General features: G+C 56.5%; 1 protein-coding gene across 3 annotated transcripts; it reads left to right on the forward strand.

Annotated features, from left to right (window-relative positions):
• The first annotated feature begins 134 nt into the window (after positions 1-134).
• Positions 135-21,407, forward strand: LOC144945090 (uncharacterized). Of its 3 annotated transcripts, none has more exons than XM_078873333.1 (9): positions 135-184; positions 10,742-11,131; positions 11,646-11,888; positions 12,358-13,380; positions 14,587-14,765; positions 15,148-15,321; positions 15,692-15,825; positions 16,394-16,531; positions 16,702-21,407. In XM_078873333.1, the coding sequence occupies exons 2-9, from the start codon at positions 10,821-10,823 to the stop codon at positions 17,116-17,118; spliced, it is 2,619 nt and encodes an 872-aa protein (XP_078729459.1). In that variant the 5' UTR covers positions 135-184; positions 10,742-10,820; the 3' UTR covers positions 17,119-21,407. The 3 variants fall into 3 exon arrangements, with proteins under 3 accessions (XP_078729459.1, XP_078729460.1, XP_078729461.1); XM_078873334.1 differs by having other exon boundaries at positions 15,695-15,825; XM_078873335.1 differs by lacking the exon at positions 15,148-15,321 and having other exon boundaries at positions 15,695-15,825.
• Positions 21,408-26,150: the final 4,743 nt, after the last annotated feature.

The following is a 26,150-nucleotide window of genomic DNA, read 5'->3' on the forward strand; positions in this document are numbered from 1 at the left end:
GCATAGCGGCGGCTGCTAGCTCCGTCGCCCGCTCGAGTTAGACTCGTCCGGTGCTTCCCCCCCCCCAGCGCCCCTCGAGATGGGCTCGCCCGGAGCTGGTTCTGAGAACTGCGCGTCGCCACTTTCTCAGAAGGCGACGCATTCGGGGAAGAGAGAGGACCGCCCAGCGCTTCCAGGAACCCAGGTGATGTCGGGACCGTGGTGATGATGATGGTGGTGGCGATGGGGGCGGCTCTGCTCACCCCACTAAGTCGGGGGGCAGTCGCTGTGTTACCGCTCAATCCGTCCGCGTTGGGGCTTGAACGCTTTCACGATATCGCTTTGCTGATTTTTAAAACGCGTGATGCATAATATCGAGTTATTTTTTTGTCACGGTTTAAATTGTGAAAGTTTACATTTTTATTTGGCGAGTTTTCTTACGGCCGTATCTTGAATTGTCTCGGTTGGGGTAGGTGGTGGTGGGGGTTTGTTATTGTTGGAAGACTGCAAGTTTGAGATGATGTGTTTTTGGTGGATTTTCGGATCTGGCTGAGTTTGAGTTCCCTGGTTCTCCAGAATTTCTGTCGCCGCGATGTGCCCCCGAGTTGGTCTCGGCTTGGGGTGGGGGGGCTTTTCTTAAATGTCACGTAAAAAAAATTTCTCTCTCTTTAAAAAGTTTTACTCCCGTGGATATATTGACGTCTTAAATTCTCTGAGTTGTGTTTGCTCTGGTCCCACGCTCTACTAACGTCCCAAATGGGACCATTTGGGACGTTAGTTTGACTGTTTAGGGGTTTGAGTGTTTGGAGGGTTCTTAGCGGTGTCGGGGAAGAGTTTTTGGGGCTTTGGTGACTGTAAAGTTTGCGCGAGTCTGCAGACATGGCGAAGGGGTTCGGCGGGCATTGATGTGTGACGCATGTTAAAATGTAGAGGCTCTTTCCCCACACGTGTCGCACTTGCCGTGTGGTGTGTGTGTGGTGCGTGTGTGGGTTTGCCGAACGTAAGAAGATTCACGTGTTGTGTTTGATGTATGTGTGTTTGGTGGTGGTGGGATTTTGAGTTTTAAAGGCGTGTGTGTGTCGTCTGTAGTTGTGGGTTTTGAGAGTTATGTGGCCCGAATAATTCGCTGTCGTTATCTCGGGACTGGACCTTGGCTGCTGGGTAGGGTGTTGAAGACTCTCTGCTTAGGGGTGTTTAGAACCTTGGTTTTAGTGGAGTTTACCACCCTGGTTAGTGGTGTTTACCACCCTGGTTAGTGGTGTTTACCACGCTGCTTAGGGGTGTTTACCACCCTGGTTAGTGATGTTTAGGACCCTGGTTTTAGAGGTGTTTAGGATCTTGGTTAGTGGTGTTTACCACGCTGGTTAGTGGTGTTTACCACCCTAGTTAGTGGTGTTTACCACGCTGGTTAGTGGTGTTTAGGACCCTGGTTTTAGAGGTGTTTAGGATCTTGGTTAGTGGTGTTTACCACGCTGGTTAGTGGTGTTTACCACGCTGGTTAGTGGTGTTTACCACGCTGGTTAGTGGTGTTTAGGACCCTGGTTTTAGAGGTGTTTAGGATCTTGGTTAGTGGTGTTTACCACGCTGGTTAGTGGTGTTTACCACGCTGGTTAGTGGTGTTTACCACGCTGGTTAGTGGTGTTTACCACCCTAGTTAGTGGTGTTTACCACCCTGGTTAGTGGTGTTTAGGACCCTGGTTTTAGAGGTGTTTAGGATCTTGGTTAGTGGTGTTTACCACGCTGGTTAGTGGTGTTTACCACGCTGGTTAGTGGTGTTTACCACGCTGGTTAGTGGTGTTTACCACGCTGGTTAGTGGTGTTTACCACGCTGGTTAGTGGTGTTTACCACCCTGGTTAGTGGTGTTTACCACGCTGGTTAGTGGTGTTTACCACGCTGGTTAGTGGTGTTTACCACCCTGGTTAGTGGTGTTTACCACGCTGGTTAGTGGTGTTTACCACGCTGGTTAGTGGTGTTTACCACGCTGGTTAGTGGTGTTTACCACGCTGGTTAGTGGTGTTTACCACGCTGGTTAGTGGTGTTTACCACCCTGGTTAGTGGAGTTTACCACCCTGGTTAGTGGAGTTTACCACGCTGGTTAGTGGTGTTTACCACGCTGGTTAGTGGTGTTTACCACCCTGGTTAGTGGTGATTATAGTTAGTGGTGTTTACCACCCTGGTTAGTGGTGTTTACCACCCTGGTTAGTGGTGTTTACCACGCTGGTTAGTGGTGTTTACCACGCTGGTTAGTGGTGTTTACCACGCTGGTTAGTGGTGTTTACCACCCTGGTTAGTGATGTTTACCACCCTGGTTAGTGGTGTTTACCACGCTGGTTAGTGGTGTTTACCACGCTGGTTAGTGGTGTTTACCACCCTGGTTAGTGGTGTTTACCACGCTGGTTAGTGGTGTTTACCACGCTGGTTAGTGGTGTTTACCACGCTGGTTAGTGGTGATTATAGTTAGTGGTGTTTATGGTTGTTGTGCAGTTTTTCGTGTGTTTTACTCGCTGCGTTACGGGAGGGTTGTTGCATAACGCGACGCGTTGGTAGTGATGTGTGTGTGTGTGGCGTGCGGGTGGTGGTGGTGTTTCGCTGCGTGGTGGCTGTGTGCGTGAGGGTTGTTGTGCGGTTATATAATGGAAAATGTCGCGTGTTATAACGGGCATATCTTGCTTGCGTGTGTGGGCGAGTCGGGGAGTGTATAGGGGAGCGCACACGCGTGTGTCTGTATGCAAATGTGAGTGTGAGTCCGGGTGTAGGTGTTGGGAGTTTATTTGCGAGAGTGTAATGGGTTTGTGGGTATGAGAGTGGGTGAGGGTGTGTGTGTATTGGTGAGGGTGTGTGTGTGTGTATGGGTGTGTGTGTGTATAGGTGTGTGTGTGCGTATGTGTTAGGGTGTGTGTGTGCGTATGGGTTAGGGTGTGTGTGTATGGGTTAGGGTGTGTGTGTGTATGGGTTAGGGTGTGTGTGTATGGGTTAGGGTGTATGGGTGAGGGTGTGTGTGGGTGAGGGTGTGTGTGTATGGGTTAGGGTGTGCGTATGGGTGACGGGTGTGTGTGTATGGGTGTGTATGGGTGAGGGAGGGGTGTGTGTGGGTGAGTGTTGGTGAGGAGGTAGGGGTGTGGTGTATGGGTGAGTGTTGGTGAGGAGGGAGTGAGGGGTGGGTGCGTGACTTGGCTCTGGGTGCTTGTGGACGCGATGTCTCCTGCCAGGTGACGTCAGCGCGCGCGCGCGGATTCCGCGGCGCGCGCGACAGGGTCACAGTGACACAGACAGTGGGGGGGGGGGTGACGCGGGGAGGGTGACGCGGGGAGGGTGACGCGGGGAGGGTGACGCGGGATGGGAGAGAGAGCGACACGGGGGGGAGACACGAAGGGAGATGATGCACCAGAGAGAGGCTCGGAGTTTGTGCGGTTCGCGGTGTGCGTGTCCCACCCTCACACCCCCCTCACCTCTCCCTGTCCCACCCTCACTCCCCCCTCACCTCTCCCTGTCCCACCCTCACTCCCCCCTCACCTCTCCCTGTCCCACCCTCACTCCCCCCTCACCTCTCCCTGTCCCACCCTCACTCCCCCCTCACCTCTCCCTGTCCCACCCTCACTCCCCCCTCACCTCTCCCTGTCCCACCCTCACTCCCCCCTCACCTCTCCCCGTCTCCTCCAGCTCGTCCTCCCTCGCGTCTCTCTCCTCTCGTAACCTGCTGCCGCCTCCCCTCGGCACACGCTCCCTTCGGCACATAGCCTCGTCTCTCTCTCCACGCGTCCCACCCTGGCGGCTCTCCCCGTGGCTCTCCCGTTCTCTCCCCGCGTCTCACCACCCCCTGTCTCTCCCCAAGTCTCCACGCGTCTCTACCCTCGTCTCTACCCTCGTCTCTACCCCCTGTCTCTCCCCGTGTCTCCACGTGTCTCACCACCCCCTGCCTCTCCTCGTATCTCGCCCCGTGTCTCTCCCGTTCTCTCCCCGCGTCTCTACCCCCTGTCTCACCCCCTGTCTCACCCCCCTGTCTCTCCCCCCTGTCTCTCCCCCCTGTCTCTCCCCCTGTCTCTCCCCGTGTCTCTCCCCCTGTATCTCCCCGTGTCTCTCCCCGTGTCTCCCCCCGTGTCTCCCCGCGTCTCTCCCCCTATGCATCTCACCCGACTTTTCCTCTAGCGTCCACGCAGCGTGCGTGCGTGTGTGCAGGGTTCGTGTATGATGCGTGCGGTGCATGTATTTTGACTTGTGTGTGCGAGTTGTAGAATGTGTACGTGCTTGTTGTGTGGTGTGTGTACGGGGGTGTATCAGCGGGAGTGTTTGAGTGCGGGTGTGCTTATGGTTCGTGTGAATGAGGTGTATGGTGAGTGCGGTGTGGGGTGTACGGTGCGAGTGGAGTGTGTGTGTGGTGGGGGTGTGAGTGGTGAGTGGTGAGTGCATGGTGTGTATGGTGTGTGCTATGTATATGGTGTGAGTGTGGAGTGTGAGGGTGAGTGGTGAGTGCGTGGTGTTTTCCGGAACTAGCCCCAGACCCCCCTTCCCCCCCCCACGTTTCCTTGCTGCTTCCCCGAGATTATAACCGCGCACCGCAGCCACGCGCACACACACAGCCCGTGAAGTTTCTGTGCAGTCCGGGCACAACAACAGTCTGCAATCAATAGCACAGGAATTCAATTTATGAAGTAAGAGCATGCGTGCAGTCTGTACACACCTCAAAATACATGCGGCCAATGCATGCAACGCAGTCTATAAATTATTCATTAATTGCCATGCAGTCTATAAGTATGCATCGTACAGTACTGTATACATAGATCAATACAGTCTATAAATGAATAATTACAGTCTATATATAAAAAAAAACCACGATACAGTCTAGCCAACATTGCAATCCATAAATTCTGTAATCGCTATCACGGTGTGCATACAGTCCATAAATAATGTTTTTATCGATTCGGTCCGTCCCTAAATCGGAACTCGTGATCATGATTGCACACATAATAAATGACAGCCATACACACAGTCTCTCTAACATCGTGAACGACTGTAGTAGTAGTAGCAGCAGCTACTGGCGGTGTCAACATCGCCCGCGTCCAATGCAGTCTATAAATAATCAAATATCGACTCACCGCCGCTGCTGCTGCTGCGAGCGCTGTGGTTGCTTTCAGAGACGGCCCCCCTTGACCGAGTCTCATGATTCTCTCTGCAGGAGGGTCTTGCCACGTTTTCCATTGACAGTGGGGGTTTAATAATACTGCGTCACAAGCAACTTAGTTTTTATCCCTGGGTAGGAAGTGTTGTTTCCTAATTGCTAATGCCTCAAAAGTATAGAAAATGGGTATTAGACCCCACCAACTTTGCTTTTGTGACCAGGACAGTGATATTTTGAAATGTACCTATTTTCGATGAGAAAACGTGGTGTGCATTTGTGTCATTCCTTCACGTAAAGTCCTGGTCACAAAAGCAAAGTCTGTGGGGAATAATAGCCATTCTCTCTACTTTTGAGGCATAAGCAATTAAAACATAACATTTACTACCCAGGGACAAAAATCGTGTTACATGGTGTAATTGCCCCTGATGCAGCTGCGTTGTTTGTGTGTTTTTCTCATCTCTCCACCTCCCCCCCCCCACAACTTTAATGATTTTTTTTGTTTAAACTTTGGCTTTTTAAAAACTTTGCCAACAAAAAAATGTGGAGCGTGCCCGCCTCGCTCGTGGCGGATAACGTCAAGTCCCCCTGAGCGAGTCCCGCTTGCCTTGCCGCGGTTGATAAACATCCCCGCGGTTGATACATCCCCGCAATATTAACTAGGGCGGGTGGTGGTGGGGCGGGGAGGAGGCAACCTGCTGGGATCCGAACCGCGATAGCGGAGCCCCTACGCACGCAAAGTCGCGCCACCACCGCTCATCGTTTGGATGTTTTGGTGGTGGTGGTGACGGGGCAGGGAGGCTGAGAGGTGCGGGTGGGTGGGGAGCCCCCCCCCCCCCCGAATTATCTTCGCCACAGTGGGGGGGGGGGTGACGATTGCAGAGCTGCGCTATAGATAGATTCGGTACCCACCCCTCGCACACTACGCATAGCACGCGTACCGCATACCACACACACACACGTACCACATTCTACACACCACACGATGCACAGGCTATATACTACTGGACATAACACACGCACACACGTACCACACACGCACAGTACACACACACACTACTCACGCACTATACACACACTCGCACTACTCAGGCCACACACACACGACACTCACCCCACACACACACACACGACACTCACCCCATACTCACCCCACACACACCCCACACTCACCCCACACTCACCCCACACCTACCCCACACCTACCCCACACCTCACACACACCCCCACACACACACACCACTCACCCCACACACACACACACACCCCACACACCCCCCCCCCACACACACACCCCCACACACACGACACTCACCCCACACACACACCCCACACTCAACTCACACTCACCTCACACCTACCCCACACCTCACACACACCCCCACACACCACTCCCCCCACACACACCCCCACACACACACACCACTCACCCCACACACACACCCCACACACACCCCCCCCCCACACACACACCCCACACACACGACACTCACCCCACACACACCCCACACTCACCCCACACCTCACACACACACCCACACACACACACCACTCACCCCACACACACACCCCCACAGACACACACCGCTCACACCACTCACACCACACACACCACTCAAACCACTCACAACTCAAACCACACACACACCACTCAAACCACACACACACCACTCATACCACTCACACAACACTCAAAACCACACACACACCACTCACACCACTCAAACCACACACACCACACACACCACTCACACAACTCAAACCACACACACACCACTCACACCACTCAAACCACACACACCTCACACCCCCCACACCTCACACACACACACACACACCCCTACAGACACACCACTCACTCCACACACACGTGTGTAACGCGACACGAGCTCTTCCTCGTGCCAGGTCACGCTGCCACCACAAGGAGGAGTGGGGAGGCTTGTTTGTGGGGTGTGGGGGGGGTAGCGTTATTTGTTTGTGTGTTTAGGGTATGGGTGGCTGTGTGACAGGGTATGTGTGTGTGTGGCTGAGTTAGTACGTGTGTATGTGTGGGGAGGAGCAGTAGCATAGCAGTGTAGCAGCGCACTGCGCTATGAACCCAGCGACCCGAGTTAGATGTCTGCTCACGGTCAACACCAGCGACGATTATCTAAACCGATCCTGGGCCTCCCCAAGGTCGACTCAGCCCCAAATGAGTGCCTGGTGCGATGTGTAAACATCGTCACGAGGGAGACAAAGGCGGCCGGGCGTGGTGCTGGCCGCCCACTCCTCGTGTGCAGTGCCGGGAGCTGCTTAATAAACTTTATAATTTGATGAAACTGAAACGAGAGATCAGGATCTATGTTCAAACTTGGCTCCCAGGGGTTTGTGGTGTACAAGTCTTTTCAAGGCGGTTATTACTAAACCCATTTCACACGTACTGGCACACAGATATACTGACACATCAAGCACACACAGGAACACACCACACACACACTAACACACCACACACACACATACTATCCCAACCACACACTGCCAGACTCAACATTCACGGCTAACATCAGCGAAGAATATCTGAACTGGGCCTGGGCCTCCCCCTAGGTCGACTCAACCATAAACGAGTAATCAGTACCTCCGGTGCGCTGTGAAAACATCGGCGCCGGGCATGGTTTCTTTTTTCTCCACAAATTATCCATATGCGAAAGCGAGACCGCAAATTACTCTCCTGGGGTTTATACGCAGCAGAAGCAGCAGCAGCAGCAAGCATCGCCTCCTGCTGGCAAGAGGCTCATGCCGCAGGCCACTCTTACAAATTGAGACTCCTGTTCTCCTGGGTTCCCCCCTCCTCTGAAGAGCTTCTTCTCACCTGCTAACGCGAAATCAACTTGAACATTCAATTGGGTGATTGCTTATAACAGCACTTGCCCCAAACAGCCTGTGTGAGGGCTGGCTACACAGGGCAAGGGGGGGGGGGACTTTTGTCACTTGTATACGGGTAGCCGTAGGCCAGGTACATACACACAGGTGATCCCCAACGTATCCCCCCCTCCTCCTCCTCCTCTCCCCCAACGTGACTCCTTAATGAGTGTCTTTAATGAGCAATATGCTGTGCGGCTTGGCAAGAACATCGTGTTCCCTGTGACTCTCTCTCTCCCTGGGGGGTGTTGGCGAGCACCTATTAAGGCGTGTGGAGGGGAGGGACGCGGGGAAGTTGGAGGGGGGGGGGTCAGACGCGTGCCTGGCCGCTTTTGTCTCCCCGGTAATTGATGATGAGTTGGTTTTTCCGGCCTTGCAGCAACGGCCCAGCCACCATCGCTCCCATCCGCATCATCGGAATCGCCACTCGTCAACGCGAACCTCACAGCCGACCTTGCCTCCTATCCCCGAGCCACTACCATCATCAGCACCAACATCATCATCATCGGCATCACCAATAGCACCATCATCATCGCCACCATTCCAATCGTCACCACTGTCTTCAACATCGGCCATGCACACAGCGCCGACGCCCAACAATACCACCGCTGCGACGTCACGCTACTGGTCGCCCACCAATTGTTAATTACTCTCGTGTTGGTGGTGGTGGTGACACAGTGGTGCTGATGACACGGTGATGCCGATTACCCAACGGCGATGAAGGCGCCCGAGACTCGCCACGCGCTCTGCACTCACGGTTGAACTCCAATAAAGATCTCCGCGTTTCCCCCCCTCCGTGCCTCTGCCCTCAATGTTGTCTAAAGTTAGCTCCCGGTGTGGTCTCGCGAAAGAGAGATGGGCGGGGTCAGGGGTGACGGGGCTAAAGGTGGCACCGACAAGTCAGGGCTGACCTTGCGTGGCCAGGGGTAATATTGAAAGGTCATGGGGTTACGAGAGGTCAGGGGTCATATTGAGAGGTCAGGGGGTCAGGGGTGATGCTAACAGGGCAGGGGTGATGTTGAGAGGTCAGAGGTGATGTTAAGAGGTCAGGGGTGACACTAAGAGGTCAGGGGTGACACTAATGGGTTAGGGGTCATGTTGAAAGGTCGGGTGATGTTGAGAAGTCAGAGGTTATGTTAAGAGGTCAGAGGTTATGTTAAGAGGTCAGAGGTGATGTTAAGATGTCAGGGGTGATGCTAAGAGGTCAGGGGTGATGTTGATAGGTCAGAAGTGATGTTAAGAGGTCAGGGGTGACACTAATGGGTTAGGGGTCATGTTGAGAGGTCAGGGGTGATGTTGAGAGGTTATAGGTGATGTTAAGAGGTCAGGGGTGACACTAATGGGTTAGGGGTGATGTTGATAGGTCAGAGGTGATGTTAAGAGGCCAGGGGTGACACTAATGGGTTAGGGGTCATGTTGAGAGGTCAGGGGTGATGTTGATAGGTCAGAGGTGATGTTAAGAGGTCAGGGGTGACACTAATGGGTTAGGGGTCATGTTGAGAGGTGAGGGGTGACATTAAGAGGTCAGGGGTGACAGGTCAGGCCTTGGGGCAAATGTGAGATGTAGGGGTTGCGGTTATGGTTGTAAGTTGGTGTTCTGGGGGCTCGGGTTTGAGCTCGATCTACGCAGGCAATGTCAAGAGTGGGTGAGCTACTCCCTCTAGTGGTAGTGATGAGTTAGTGTCACACTCGTGTTGGCAGTTGGCGCGCGTGGGGAGTGTTGTGGTGGAGAACGCAATGAACCCAGCCGCCCGAGTTTGATTCCCACTCACGGCCAACACCAGTGACGAATGTCTGAACCGGTCCTGGGCCTCCGCTAGACCGACCCCCAGCCTCGAGTGAAGGCCGCGGCGAGTCGAGCCTTCCAGCAGCGCGCAAGTTGACGCCAGCCAGGGGAGAGTGCGGGGGGTTCCATGCTGTGCTGATCCCCGTGCTGCAGCACCCCCCCCCCCCGCAGGCTCTGGGTTTGACTGCCAAGGGGAGGGGTTGGGTGGGGGTGCGGGGGGGGTATGTAATCTGGCAAATTCCTTGCACTGTGGCCCATACCCAACGGCATTGCGTTGCCACTGTGGTGTGTGGTTGGCGCGTGGCCCTACGAACCTGGCGACCCGAGCTCTATTCCCGCTCGCGGTCAACATCGGTGACGAACATCTAGGCCTCCCTTGGGTCGACTCAGCCTCTCAAACGGGAACCCGATGCGATGGGTGAACATTGCCACCCGGGAGACAAAGGCGGTCGTGCGCGGTTGCTGGCCACCCAACCCCCTCTTGTGCCGTGCCGGCCTTCACAGGTGCTGCTCGCTAACAGCACTTGCCCCAACAGTCTGTTAAGGCTACACGGGGGGATATTTTTTGACGTGTGTGTGGTGGACGTGTGTGGAGCGGGTATAGGTGTGGTGTGATTGGGGGGTGTAGTGGTTGGCACATTTTGCCCCAATGCCCGGCGAGCCCGAGTTCGATTCCGGGCCACGGCCAACATCGGTGGCTCCTGGGCCTGCCCTCTCGGCCGTAAGCGAGTGCCTGGCGTAGCAACTAAACACGGCAAATGGCTGATCCGACCACTGGCCAACACCACCGCTCCCCCCCAATATGTTTGACGTGCCAGCCTGAATAGGCGCTCGCTAACAGCACTTTCCGCAGCAGCCTGTGTGGGGGTACATCCCTGCCCAGTGTCCGTGTCTAACGGCGTGCATCGCTGTGCGTGTGTCCGTGCGTGCCTGTACCTGCCCCCCCCCCCCTCCAACCCCACAGTATTCGGACTTCCCCCCCCCATCCCAGCTCCCTTGCCTTCTCGTTGCCGCTTTCCCCGCCCCCTCGGCGGCCACTTGCAATGGCGTTGCGACGCGGTTGCCCCGGCGACGGAGGAGAAGTCGGTTTCTGCGGCGACAGAGGAGGCTTCCTCGGCGACGGCGGGGACCCGAGCGGTTTTCGCAGCGACGTCAGCGGCGTCGTCAGCGGCGGCGTCGGCGGCGGCGTCAGCGGTGGTGCGGGGCCAGAAAGCGTGCGGGAGTTCACGCAGCACGCGCGCGACGTGCTGCGCAACCTGCGAGAGCTGCGCGCGCGCTGCGCCCTCACCGACGTCACGCTGCGCGCCGGCGGGCGAGACTTCCCCGCTCACAGCGCCGTGCTCGCCGCGTGCAGGTACGGGAGGGGAGGGGCGCGGGGGGGGGGGGGTCACGGTACGGGAGGGGAGGGTGGGCGCGGGGGGGCAGGGGTCACGGCACAGGGGTGGGAGGGGGGGTACGGGAATGTCACTGTGGGTGAGAGGGGGGTTAAGGGGGGCATGGAAGGGAGGCACAGGTACAAGGGGGTGGTGGGGGGCAGTACTAGAGTTGAGGGGGGGGGGGCAGTTGAAGTTTGTTTATTCGAATGGGTGAGGGTAGAGCCATCAACAAAGGCAAAGATCCCCGTGTAGCCTTCACAGACTATTGGGCCAAGTGCTGTTAGCGAGTAGCACCTATGAAGGCTGGCAAGGTACACGAGGGGGGGTGGGTGGCCAGCACCATGCCACCACCATCATCACCGTCACCACCACCGCTGCAATCGCCATGAGAATGGGCGACGACCGCTGACCCCCATGCCCTGTATCTCTCTTCTCGCCCCCCCCCCCCTCCGCCACCGTCGCTGCTTTTCCCGGCACGCGCACGTGCCGCAGCGGGTTCTTCTACAGCGTGCTGGCGGAGTCACGCGGCCCTGCCGGCTTTGGCGGCGGCGGCGGCGGCGGCGTGAGGGTGTTGCCCTTGCCCGGCGTGGACCCGTGCGGCCTCGAGGTGCTGCTGGACTTCATGTACACGTCGCGCCTGCCGCTCTCCCTCGACTCCGTGCTCGGCGTCATGGCCGCCGCGCGCTACCTGCACATGGAGCACGTGGTGCGCACCTGCGAGGCCTTCCTCGACAGGTGAGGGGGGGAGAGCGTTGAGAGAGCGCGAGTGTTGAGAAGGAGTGCGTGTGTTAAGAGAGTGTTGAGAGCGAGTGTTGAGAAGGAGTGCGTGTGTTGAGAGAGTGTTGAGAGCGAGAGAATGAGAGAGCGAGTGTGTGGACAGAGAGCGAGTTTGAGGGAGTGAGGGAGAGAGTGAGGAAGAGAGTGAGGGAGAGATTTAGGGAGAGAGATTTAGGGAGAGAGAGTTAGGGAGAGAGTGCGAGAGAGAGAGAGAGAGTGAGAGTTGAGGAGAGAGAGTGAGGGAGAGAGTTAGGGAGAGAGAGTTAGGGAGAGAGAGTTAGGGAGAGAGAGAGTGAGGGAGAGAGTTAGGGAGAGAGAGTTAGGGAGAGAGTGCGAGAGAGAGAGTGAGAGTTAAGGAGAGAGACATCCATCTTGCTGACACCTGACACCCGCGTGTCCCCGTGGTGTCCCCGTGGTGTCCGCACAGTCCCCAAGCTCTGCCGGAACGTCTCCGCAATCTGGACCCCAACTTCCACGGCTCGTTCCCCCCGACGCTGCTGTGCGGCATAAACCCGGGGCTCCCCCTGGGGGGCCCCCTCGCTCCCCCGCCGCTGTTCCTCCGGGGCCCCCCGTCCCCACCGCCCCAGCAGCCGCAGCAGCCGCAGCAGCCGCAGCAGCAGCAGCCGCAGCAGCAGCAGCACCCCCTGGGCCCGCCCCCTCGCTTCACTTTCCCGGACCCCCCTCCTCCCGCCGCGCCCCGCCGCTGGGCCTCCGCCCCGGCCCCTGCCGCCGCCGCCGCAGACCCCGCGAGCCCCTCCGGGGGAGGCCCCGCGGCCGAGGGGCCCTCGGAGGGGGCGGGGCCCCCCGGCGCCCCCTCGGCCCGCCGGGAGTCGGAGCCGAGCAGCCCTCCTGACAGCCACCGGGAGGTGGCCCCCCCCGGCGGCGGCCAGGTCAAGTCCTGCAACTGGAAGAAGCGTCGGTTCCTCGTGCAGACGACGTCCACCTCGTCCACATCGTCCTCCCCGCCGTCCTCCCCCTCCTCCTCCTCCTCCTCGTCATCGTCGCCCACTTCGGACAGCGGTGCGGGCGGCGGGGACGCCTGCCCCCCCACCCCCCCCGCGACCGTTGCCGCAGTGGCGCCCTCCACTCCGCCCACCCGGCTCTCGCCGGCGCCGGAGGCCAAGGTGATGACCACGCTGTCTCCCGTGACGCCGCGCGGGAGGGACGGGAGGGACGGGAGGGACGACGGGGCCCCCCCGGCTTTGTTCCCCTGGGACTTGGGCTCCATCGTCGCCAGCGCCGTGGCCCAGCCACCGCCTCGCCCCTCCTCCTCTACCGCCGCCTCCTCCTCTTCGCCGACGCCGCCACGCGCCACCTGCGTTGCCGCGTTCGACATGATGAAGCTGGAGGGGGGTTCGGAGGCCAGGGGGCCGGCGGGCGAGTGGGGGCCACCGCCGCCGTCGTCGTCGTCGGCGGCGGCGCTCACGCACTTCAAGCAGCTGGTGGACAGGTGCGTGGGGCGGCGTCGTCACCTTGACCCCCCCCCCCCCCCCAGTGCCACGTCTCCCCCTCCACCTTATCACCCCAGCGTCTCCCCGTGGTCGCGTGGATTTTTCTCCCGAGTCCTCCGGTTTTTCCCTCCACATTTCGAGTCAACGTGGTGCGTCTAGAGATGATTTGGCCGCTACAAATGTCCGCGTGATAAGCCACTTCGTAGGGCTATCATTCGTGATGGCCAGGCCGTTCCTGAAAAAGAGCCACACAGACCTTACAAGGTTAATAAATACCTGTGTCTTTGTTTGCGTTTCTCCCTTGTGATGGCACTTTGTAGCATGAATGTTGAGATTTATACGGGCATGGGGTGACCAATAAGGTCTGAATTGATAATTGTTTTTTTACCCTTCTATCTGCCAACAAAACTGACACCTTTTTTATGAGGAGTCATGTTTGCATAGACCACAATACCTGCAGTCATAATGCAAACAAAAAACGTAATGTATGCACTGTCCTTGAAGTTGATTGGTCCACACCCGAGACAGCTTTCCTTAGAGCCTAGTCTCACATGGGTTGGACCAGATGACGCCAAAAGGCGCACTAATACGGTAGGGCACTGATAAGGGGTTGACAGGTATGTAAAAAAATGTATATATATAATATATATCATTCTCTTGATGACGATCGCTTGTGTTGTGATCAAAACGTCGTATTTTTTACACACTTTTAACTCGCTCTGTCTGTTGTTGTATCCTCAAATCTTGTAACTCAATTTTTACCCACTTCCAAATGTGGTATCGAATGCAAACTTGGTATACTTATGTCACACTGATGACAATACTATATTCTATCATAAAAAATAAAATAAAAATATTTTTAAACATTATTTTTTATACGTTATGTTTCGGCTTGGGTCTAATTGTCCACGCTCAACTGACGTTGGCTGTAATTGGCCACGGTCCCTTACGTTGTGGCAAGCTTCAGGGCCACTACCTGGAGTCGTGGAGTTCTGCCATTACTAGCACATTTCATAAAAGCGTGTTTTAAAAAAAGTTTTTTAAATATTACTTATTTGTTATTTTCTTTGAACCTGGCTACGTGAATTTACCGAAAGACCCAAATAATATGAATTCCTGCAGTCACGAAAGATTTCAACACATAATATTTAGTTAATGGGAGGAGTGGCCGTGTTAACGAGCGCGGCGTTCCCGTGGCGACACAGGCTCAAGGAGGAATCGGGGGGTTTCAAGCGGCCCGAACTCGGCCTCCCCGTGGCCCACGGCGCCGACAGCCCCCCGCCACGCGGTGACGGCCACGCCGCCTCTCCCGGCATCGCCGGCTCACCGGGACTGGCCGGGTCGCCCGGCCTGACGAGCTCGCCAAGCCACGACGGACCGCACGGTGAGAAGGGGAGCGAGCGAGCGAGACGGGGAATCTGATCACGATTCGGGGTCACGATTCCTCACTTGCACGGAGACCCACAGACACACACGGGGACCCACAGACTCACACAGACACCCACAGATACACACGGAGACCCACAGACACACACACAGACCCACAGACACACACAGAGACCCACAGACACACAGAGACCCACATACACACACAGAGACCCATATACTAAGAGACCCACATACTCATATACTCGGAGACCGGCAGGCTCACGCAGACAGACCCACGTACTCGGAGACCCGTAGGCCCACACACAAGAGACCCGTAGACTCGTACTGAGGCCGGCAAGCCTCACACGTGTGTGTCCACCCCCTCCTCCCGCGTGTAGACCCCACGTGCGTGCGCGCGTGCGGCGCGTGCGGCCTGGGCTTTCCCGAAGAGGGCGCCCTGCGGCGCCACATCGCTCGCATCCACGCCGACGACAAGCCCTACAAGTGCGACACCTGCCACGCCGCCTTCCGCTACAAGGGCAACCTCTCCAGCCACCGCACCGTGCACTCCGGTGGGCACCTAGCCTGGCACGGCGACCGCCACTGTACACTCACGCGGGCACCTAGCCTGGCACGGCGACCGCCACTGTACACTCACGTGGGCACCTAGCCTGGCACGGCGACCGCCACTGTACACTCACGTGGGCACCTAGCCTGGCACGGCGACCGCAACAATGCGCTCATTCACGCGGGCACGTAGCCTGGCACCGAGATAACAAAGGCACTATACACTCACTCGCTTGGGCGGGCACCTATCCCGGCACCTAGCCTGGCACCGGTCCAGCCACTCGTACGTGTGCGGGCGAACACCTAGCCTGGCAGTCGCCGCCCCGGGCGTGAGTGTGACCCTGGCTGTGACCCCGTGCCCCGGTGATGACCCAGCAGGAGAGAAGCCCTACCGCTGCACGGTGTGCGGGGCGCAGTTCAACCGGCCGGCCAATCTCAAGACGCACACGCGCATCCACTCGGGGGAGAAGCCCTACAAGTGTGACACCTGCGGGGCCTGCTTCGTCCAGGTGACGCACGCACGCACGCACTCGCTCAACCGCACTCACCTAATATGCACTCGCTCACCCGCACTCACTCACCCACACTCGCTCACCCGCACTCGCTCGCCCACACTCGCTCACCCGCACTCGCTCACCCGCACTCGCTCACCCGCACTCGCTCACTCACCCACACTCACCCTCACTCACCCGCACTCACTCACCCACACTCACTCACCCGCACTCACTCACCCACACTCGCTCACCCACACTCACTCACCCACACTCGCTGACCCACACTCACTCACCCACACTCACTCACCCACACTCGCTCACCCGCACTCACTCACCCGCAATCACCTGACCACGCACTCGCCCCAACTCACCTGCTGCGACTGAAGCTGTTGACCCCGACACAGCCGGTTGCGACAGCATCGCCTGATACCCCTGTTGCGATGAGACACTCTGGACACACCAGATTTTAGCCACAGCAGCGGGGACAATTGTCTAAAGCATCGCACCTGCGTGCTTGTGCTGGTGGTGGTGCAGGTGGTTCACCTGCGCGCTTGTTGTCGTGGTTGTCGTGGCGGTTGTGCAGGTTGCTCACCTGCGGGCCCACGTGCTCATCCACACGGGGGAGAAGCCGTACCCGTGCGAGACGTGCGGGACGCGCTTCCGCCACCTGCAGACGCTCAAGAGTCACATCCGCATCCACACGGGAGAGAAGCCCTATCACGTGGGTCCCAGCACACTCGCCACCGTGCCCGCCACACTCGCCACAACACTCGTTGCGCTATACTCGCCGCACCGCACGCGCTCGCGCACATCCATTCAAGCTCACGCGCACGCTCGCTCGCTCATTGGCTCGCCCACTCGCTCACTCGTCCGTGCGTGTGCGTGTGGCAGTGCGAGTCGTGTGACCTGCACTTCCGCCACAAGAGCCAGCTGCGCCTGCACCTGCGCCAGAAGCACGGTGCCATCACAAACACCAAGGTCAAGTACCAGGTGCTGGACGCGCCCGAGGGCGGCGCGGGGCTCGCCGGCGAGGGGCCCGCCGGCGCCGACATCGGCGCCACGGGCGACGCGGGCCGCCCCGTGCCGGCGGCTCGCGGCCCCGAAGCAGGGCCCGCGGCGGGGGCCCCCCGCCAGAGCCCTGACACGGAGCCCCCGGCGGCACCCCTCGGGTTCCCGCGCAAGCGCAGCTCCAGCGGCGGCGGCGCCACCTCGTCGGACGACGACGATTCCGGACTCTCGATGAACGGGGACCCGGAGTCGCCCGTGGCCGGAGCCGGGAGGGCGCCGTGCGGCCTGCGCTGGGTTTAGCCGGGCCTACGCCGGGCCTACGCCGGGCCCACGCCGGGCCTACGCCGGGCCCACGCCGGGCCCACGCCGGGCCCGTCTGGCCCGGTCTAAGCCGCGCCTGGACGGGTTCGTCCCTCTTTCGCCCAGCCGGCTCGCCCATCGGCCTTCGTCCGACGAGGACTTGGCGAGGCTTCGCCCACGGATTCTTGCTGCTCCCCTCCCCTCTCCCTCCCGACCCCGAGCCCCCCCCCCCCACCACCGTTGGTACGAGTTGGACTCCCGGTGAAGGACACGTTTCAGTGTTGGGGGAGCCGGTGGCGGTGGAGCCGACGTTGGTGGTGGGGCTGGGGGGGGGCTACGTGCACCTTAAGAGCCCGCGGTGGGGTCCGGGTTCGGCTCCGGGCCCAGCCCTCCCGTGGTGGTGGTCGTCATCTCGGTTTGTGTTTTTGGTCTTCGTGGAATTATCGGGAGACGGCCGCGGCGCGGCGCCGACCCTGCAGGAGATGCCGCGCCTCTCCAGTTCCGACGACGTTCGACGACGACGTCGCCGCCGGCCGTCTCGATACAGACGACGACGCCGCAACATCGGCAGAGTCTACGCCGACCGACCGCGACGCTCGCGGCGTTGAACGTCAACAACGGCGGTAACGGCAGCGTCAAGAGCTGCGTCGACCTTGGGTCGAATTATTCGCCTGAACTTTGGTGTCATCAGCAGTAGCAGCCGCCGCAGCAGCACGATGCAATGATCGGTGACAAATCGGTCCTCATCACGGCAAACCCTGCCGATGCTCCGTGTGGTGGTGGTTCCAGTCGCATTGCCGACCGGATACGAGAACACACGGGTACACGCGCAGGTGTTCACACACGCATACAGGCACACGCAGCATTATGCACACACACGTAGACCGAGATACACAGGAACGCACACAAGTTGGTGCAGACATACACAGGTACACACGGAAACACAAACGTCCGCGTAAAAGTGCCAATGCCGCTGGCACGTGGTTGGATGCCGTTGGCCCGGTGTTGGGGCCGACATTCCACACTTGCTTGGGGGGTAGGCCAAGTTACGCAGGCACAGCGCGCGGGAACACGCGTGTTGGCCGGGACACATCACATGCACAGGTGTACGCTCTCAGATGTGCACCCAAAGACGTGCGGAGTCAAAAGCGCAGACAGATGCACGGCTACACACAGGTGGGCAGACAAGATCACGCACAGGTAGGCACGGGTACAGACACTCGCACGCCGCCCGCACGTGCAGGTGGACGCGGGCAGTGGACAGGTGGGAACGGGTGGAGACCACCTGTCCACCGCCAGCGTCGTCCTGCCTGTGTAGCTACGCAGTAGCAGCGTTCAAAGTTTCTGCTTTTGAGCGGCAGCAATCAAATCCGCACGGGGATCCAGATTCTCACCCCAACTCATCCCGACTCTACACACAGCCTCGACTTTACCCCTGGCTCTAGACTCTACCCATGACTGTACCCCTGGCTTTCGACTCTACACATTGCCTCAATTCTACCCCTGGCTCTCAACTCTACACACAGCCTCGACTCTACCCCTGGCTCTAGACTCTACCCCTGGCTCTATACTCTACCCATGACTCTTCCCCTGGCTTTCGACTCTACACATTGCCTCAACTCTACCCCTCGCTCTCAACTCTACACACAGCCTCGACTCTACCCCTGGTTCTAGACTCTGCTCATGACTCTACTGATGACGCTAGACACTAACCCTGAGCCTAGACAAGGTCCGTAAGAGAAGGCCGATCTGTATTAACACCTTTGATACCAGCCTCTCAGCATTTCCCTTTTCTGCTTTTACCAAAATTCCTAATCTCTCCCAGTAATTAAGCCAACAACAAAACTAATTCAAATGGTAATCATTGTTACTTCATAATAATTCCGACAACAAAGAGACGGCTTAAAAGCTACAAGAACCACAGACGCGACAATTAATCGAAGCAGCATAAACATGTAAAATGGCGGCCATGTCGCGTGGCCCCTGCGTTGCCTAGCAACAAGGGGCGGCTATTGTATTTAAGTGAGGTAAATGTTATAAATGTTGTCGTTATAAGATACCTTATTCTATTACACAGATATCTATGAATACTATGTATGTGTTGTGAACGCGAGCCAGATTCGCGTGAGGCGAGAGTTTTGGACACGTAAACCACTGTTGGCGCTTTGGCGGGAAAACGAGACGAGAGCCATAGAGGCGCGTGCGGCGGGGCACGTGTGTGTGTGTGTACACGTGTGTGTGTGTGTGTACACGTGCGTGTGTACACTTGTGTATGTTTACTCGTATGTATACGCGCGCTTGTGAAAATATCTGTGTTGTACATCCGTGTGGGCAGTGGTTATGGCACCGCGCCACGAACCCGACGACTCAAGTTCGATTCCCGCTCACGGCCAACACCAGTGACGATTATCTGTCCGTCGGAAACGGTCCTAGGTCGACTCAGCCTTAAAGGAGTACCTGGTGCGACGGTGTGTAAAACATCAGCACCGGGGAGACAAAGGCGGCCGGGCGCGGTGCTGGCCACCCACCCCTCATAGGTGCACTGTGCCAGCCTTCATGCTAACAGCACTTGCCCCAACAGTCCGAGAAAGACTGCAAGGGGGATCTTTGTCCTTCTGTACACCCGTGTACGTGTGTGTTTACAAGTGTGTACGCAGGTGTACGTGTGTGTGTGTGTGTTTCCCGCCTGTGGCGTTTGTGTGTGCACCATTCGTGTAAACGTGTTTCGGTGAGACTGTCTGTGTACGTGTGTGTTTGTCAGTGTGTGTGTATTTGTGCACTCGCTAAAAGCACTTGCAAGACTAAATGCGTGTACACATCAGTACACGCGTGTATGTCAAAGCGTGACTGAATCTGCGTGCGCGTGTGTTACCTGTCAGTATACTGTGCGTGTCTGTGCACATGCATTTGATGGTGAATTGTACGTACACGTGTACACACAACGCGCGTGCACGTGTGCATTGCGCGTGTGTGTGTACACGCACGCGTGTGTGTACATTGCGCGTGTGTGTGTACACGCGCGTATGTGTGTGTACACGTGCGTGTGTGTGTGTACACGTGCGTGTGTGTGTGTACACGTGTCTCCGCTCCCGTGACATGTAGACACTGCCGACGCGAGCACACGCGTGCCTTAATGATGACGACGGTGATGGTGGTGATGGTGGTGATTGTGATGATTGTGATGGCGATGGTGGCGATGGTGGTGATGGTGGCGGTGGTGATGGTGGCGATGGTGGCGATGGTGGCGGTGATGGTGGTGATGGCGATGGTGGTGATGGTGGTGGTGGCAATGGTGGTGATGGAGCCCAGCTCTTAAGACAATGGGACCTGCTTTTGCCTTTCAGTCTGTGTGGCCAAGCTGTATTCGTGTGTGTATGTGGATTTACGTGTGTGTGTGTGCGTACGCATGTCAGTGTCTTTGTTGCGTCTTTTGGAGGTGGGGGGGGGGAGCGGTGGCGCATCGGTTGGCACACTGCACTAGGAGCCTAGCTCAACTGGGTTCATTCCCCGGCCATGGCATAAGTGGCGTCTAGAACTGCCCTGGACCTCCGCTCTAGGTCGACTCAGCCTTATATGAGCGCCCGTTGCGGAGCGTGTAAAAACATCAGCACTATGTGAGACAGGCGGCCGGGCGGGGTGTGGTGCTGGCCACGCTACCACCTCTCCCCCCCCCCCCCTCTAGGTGCGCCTTGCCGGCCTTAATAGGTGCTCGCTAACAGCACGTGCCGCCCCTCAAGCAGTCTGTAAGGCTACACGGGGTGTGTGTGTGTGGCGTGTGTTGAGTGTTTGTTGTGAAGGAAGGGGTGGGGGGGGGTTGTTTTTGCTTATTGGTTATAAATGTAAATATTTTGCCAAAAAGAAAACAAAAGAACTTAAGGTGGTGACGATGAGGAGAGGCGTTAATTGAGTTCAACAAACGGGGGGGTATGTGGGGGATAAAATATATAAACTCAATAGCAAAATCTATTTTTGTGTAAAAAACTAAATAAAGTATATATATGATGATGGTGATGATGACGACGACGATGATGGTAATGATGGTGGTCGCGGTGATGATTGTGAATGGTGGTGGTGATGCTGATGATGGGTGGGAGTTGTGGTGACGTCCTCGGTTGAACCGCTGCTATTTGCTGTCGCCGCTTCTGCCGATCTCCCCCCCCTCCTGCTCCTCTTCCCGTGCCGTCCTCCCTGCAGCAGCAGCCTCCTGCCTGCTCCCTCTCCCCTCTAAACCCAGACGAGCGCCCCATTTCAGTAACATGGCATCTATGAAATAAAAAAAACTCGGAAAATCTCCACCCGTCGCTCTGCGTCGTTCTTGTCAGGACAGCCTCGGCCATGCTGTGTCGGTAAAACCCTGCACCACCCGACACGGCTCGGCAACGTTAGTGGTACGAGCATTTGCCGGCGCGCCGATTGCGATGTTTCCCCCCCCCCTATCGCCCACCACCACACCTCCCGATTAGAGCGGATGGCTACGTACGGCGCGAAAGAAGTTCACTGCACATCCGTACAAGTACAGGAACCTCAAAACGAGATCTTGTGGGATGCCACCATGTCAACAGCCATCAGCCGGCACAAGGTGTAGGAGGTCGGAGGAACAGTCTGTGACTTTCTAGATGGGTCTTTGGCCGTGTCGGGTGGCGGGAGGCCTTCTAAACGACGTAGCTTTATCAAGATAACAATTACGTAAGTGGCCTCGCCCTGTAGACCCAATTGTGAACCGTAATCTTGGTTACTAAATTGTTCGAGTCAAGTGACCCGGTCTCGAGACTTTGTTCACGAGAGGTGAGTGCGCGTGGCCCATGCCACGGGTCAGGTTCGCCAGGTCACGCGCCAGGTTAGCCGTGCCACAGGTCAGGTTCACCAGGCCACGCGCCAGGTTCGCCAGGCCAGGTTAGCCAGGCCAGGGGCCAGGTTAGCCGGGGTCAAGTACCTCGCACGCTGGCCCATGGTGTGGCCCTTACAAGATCAGTCGGCCTCGTCTATCACCGATGCCTTTTAGCACGGCTACGCTTTAGATCACGGTGACCCTGAGCAGCTTATAACCGACCAGGGTCGGAATTTTTCTTCTCGACTGCTCAAGGAGGTCTGTGACCTCGGCAGGAAGAAAATGCGTACCTCGCCCTACCACCCTCAAACCGATGGAATGGTGGAGCGCTTAAATCGCACCCTCGCGTCCATTCTGTGCCACCAGGTGAACGCGACCCGGTCGGACTGGGATCTGTTTATTCGGGCCGCCCTCGCCGCATATAGGTTGGCCCCTCACACCTCAACTGGGTGTTCACCCTTCTACTTGATGTACGGGAGGGAGCCCGAACCACCGATGCACGTGCAAGTGGGCCTGTGCTCGTCTAAAACGGGATCCGCCATGCCCGCCTCGATGAAGGTCACGCTTGACAGATTGCGTGAAGCGGTGGATAAATTGGCCAACCGACAAGCGGCTAACGAGCGCTTGCAGAAACACCAGGGATCTGGGCTTCCGTGGAGGAAGGGGGACAAAGCTTGGCTACATTGCCCCCAGGTGCCCATTGGGACATCCCCTAAATTACATCGCCCCTTGGCAGGGTCCCGTTGAGGTCGTGGAGGTCCGCCGGCCACAGTGCGTGCGCATCCGAGTCGGTCACCGTCACTGGATCCATCTCGGTTGAAAAGACGTGTTGCCTTGTCCCGCAGATTCATCCCCAAATCCGGAGCGGCCGGTGCCTGATGCGTCCGACGAGCTGGGCCGTCCTGGCCGGGATGCGGTGCAGCACGAGCTCTCTGTCTCTGTCTCTCTGTCTCTCTGTCTCTGTCTCTCTGTCTCTCTGTCTCTCTGTCTCTCTGTCTGGGCGCCCACGGAACCCCTCCGAGTAGTTCCCGTGGCGCCGCCGGATTCCCCGTCGGTGGAGAAGCCGACATCGACGGACGTCACAGCCCGCTCACAAACGGGATGCTGCCCCTGGGAGTGGACCGGCAGCACACACGCGGTTATCTACTGACGTCTGTCGTCACCGATGGAGTGGTCGGCACCTTTGACCGAGGGCTGGAAGCCTCCCTTGCACTTGCCATTCTACCTTAAACACTCTTGTTGCCCCCCCCCCCCGCAGACGACCCTGCCTCCACACCTCCATTGTTATTGTTACAATTGTTCTTGTTGATGGTTTTCTGGCTGGTTGCCGTCGACCCCGATGCGGGTTGGTTTCAGTACAGTTTGCAGCCGGGACGGCTGATTTTTTTGATGTGGAGTATCGTGAGCAACCATGAAGGGGGCGAACAGAGGGAGGTGCGAGCGAGTTGACAGGGATCACGTCATGTCACGGGTGGTGTAAGGGGGGGTAACTTCGAGGTAGGGGGAGGAGCCGCCAAAGGGGTACATAAGGGGGACCCCGTGACGACGGCGTGACCGCTGTGGGGAGCCATGGCAAGGATCGGCTGCAAGGTGCCTCTCCGTCCTCATCGCCGGGCGGTGTTGGATGAACCCCCGCTCCGAGTAGACGAGTGGGAGAGCCAAGGGAATAGTCGAGAGTGGGGTCCCGAGCATTCAGGAAGGATCGGCTGAGAGAGGGTTTCTCTCTCCTCGTCGCCGGACGGTGTTGGATGAACCCCCGCTCCGGGCAGACGAGAGAGCCCTCAAGGATAGCCGAGGGCAGGACCAGATATAGTTCAGTGTCCGGGGTAAAGGGCCCAGATAGAGAGCGCCTACCTCTGGTGTGAGTTTAGAGTGTTGAGTGCAACAGTGTTTCATAAACGGCAACAGCCCTTATAGTATTGCTCGTCTCCGTGTGGTTCTATGCCACAGCAGCAGTATAATAACGCTTCAGTTTAGTGCAGTACAATAAATAATGCATTAGTTGAGTGCAGTACAATAACCCGTGAGTTGGTGCAGTACAATAACACTGGTCAACAAAAACTAAAAATCTGGACTTTTGCAGCTGTTTTAGACTAATTTCAGGGTGCTGATTCCAAATCTGATCTCAGATTTGCTCTATCGGCATACCCCATTTTCATTGATTTTACCCGAAATTAACTATGTCACTTATGATTGCAAGTTGTTGCGAGTCAGTGACTGCTTTATTGTTAAAATATGGTGCTGTATTTTTAGGATAGTGTGTTTATAATATAATTTTATGTAGATATCCACATTTATTTAATCTTTTTCTTCTGCAGTTTTTTTTGAAAATGCAATATTTGATATCTCAAAAACCTGATGTGATAGACAAAAACTGATGCCAGATTTGAATGGACTTTTTATTTAATTTTTTACAATAATGTCTCATAGTGTATTGTATTACATTGCTCTGTTTTTTTCTTGTTTACCTTTTCTTGTTTCATTGTATGTAATGGCTGAGATTAGGGATTAATAAAATACAACCATAACCACAATCGTATCAACATAAATCTATTTTATAGCAATATATTGGGGGGGGGGGGCATTTTGAGCATATTTTAATATTGGGGGGGGGGGGGATGTGTCCCCCCAAATATATATTATAATTACAGCCTTGGAGTGCAGTATAATGACGCTTAGTAATAATAACGCACGAGTTGCTGCAGTTGCATGCTGTTTTGATGTGTAATTGTTGTTCTTGTTTGTTCATTGGCACCACAAGCAGGGGTCGATCTTGACCAGGGAATCACGGTGACGATGAGAACCCCCCACAGGGAGGCCCTGGGAGACGATGCCCCTTCCTCGGCGTGCTCATTATACAATCGGTCAGCTGCCCAGCAGCGGGCGTGCGACGCGAGGCCAAACAAAACGCAACGACTCCCTTCATCTTCGCCAGAGGAGGACACATTGATGGCCAGGCTGCGGAGGTCCAATTAACTGTACAAGGTCTCCATTATCTCACGAGAGAGAGAGAGATTGCGCGTCTTTCTCGTGGGAAACATCGGATGAGAAATGAAATGAAATCACGCGTACGCATTGCTCGATTGACGATGCCGGTGTCCCGCCACTCAAACTGCGGGCAGACCGACATTGCCTCGGGCACCGTGCGCGCTTCACGTCGGCCCGAGTCAGAACGCACGTCGGCTTCGTCCCGCAGGAATCCGATGAGCTGCAAAGCTCTTCATTCACACACGTCCAGTAGGATCGCGAGCGTGGCGATGGCTCCCGTGGTGATCCCTCATGCGCCCCCCCCCCCCTCAACTTGTAAAGCAGCCTAATTCTAGATTTGAAGCTTTCGTGACTGCAAGGATTCATATTCTTAGGTTTTTTTCGGTAAAGTCACGTAGGTTAAAAAATTTAAATTAATAAAAGTAAAATAAAATAAATAATAATCACGACGTTTCGGAGGCAACACAAGCTTCCGTCTTCAGGTGGAACCGTCACAGCACGCTTGCTGTATCAAGTAAATTGTAAAGCAGCCCCCATGCATCACCACCCGTGCGCCGTCGCAGACAGAAGAGCCAACAGCAGCAGCGCGTGCAGTGGGCGGCGGCGGCGTCGATAAAGGAGTCGGAATGAATATGGAGAGCCGCCGCGACACCCGCGATGAGTTGACAGCCACGAGGCTGCAGAGACGAACTTCGGGAGTCGTCAATGAGGGCCCCGACGATTTGTTTTAAACGGAGGCCCGAAGATTCGCCGCTGTAGGCGAGCGAGCGTGGGCACGGGTAGCTGACGGGACGCGTGGAGGTGAGGGCCACTCCGAGGATTACGCGAGACTCTGGGCCAAGCGGCGGGTGACCAGTGGGAGAGAACGCGAGCCGAAGAGTTGTACAACTTCGATTTAAAGCTTTCATGACTGCAGGGATTCATCTTGTTGGTTCTTTCGGTAAAGTCACGTAGAAGGGAAATAATAAAACATAATAAAATACAATTCTCACGACGTTTCGGCCACAACGCAAGCAGCCGTCCTCAGGTGAAGAACAGGTCTGTCGGAAAGACAGCGTCTGAATGAACACCACCAAGCTTAGCAGCGTATATTTAAGCTGGGTTAGAGGGGGGGAAGGGCGCCTTGACAAATGAATTTGCATATCAAGAGGAATTTATCATATTTATGAAAAATGCAGATATGGGATTAGTCACTACTTATGGAATGCGTAGGAGG

This window comes from Lampetra fluviatilis, chromosome 36, assembly GCF_964198595.1.
Source record: "Lampetra fluviatilis chromosome 36, kcLamFluv1.1, whole genome shotgun sequence".
Classification (NCBI taxonomy): domain Eukaryota; kingdom Metazoa; phylum Chordata; class Hyperoartia; order Petromyzontiformes; family Petromyzontidae; genus Lampetra; species Lampetra fluviatilis.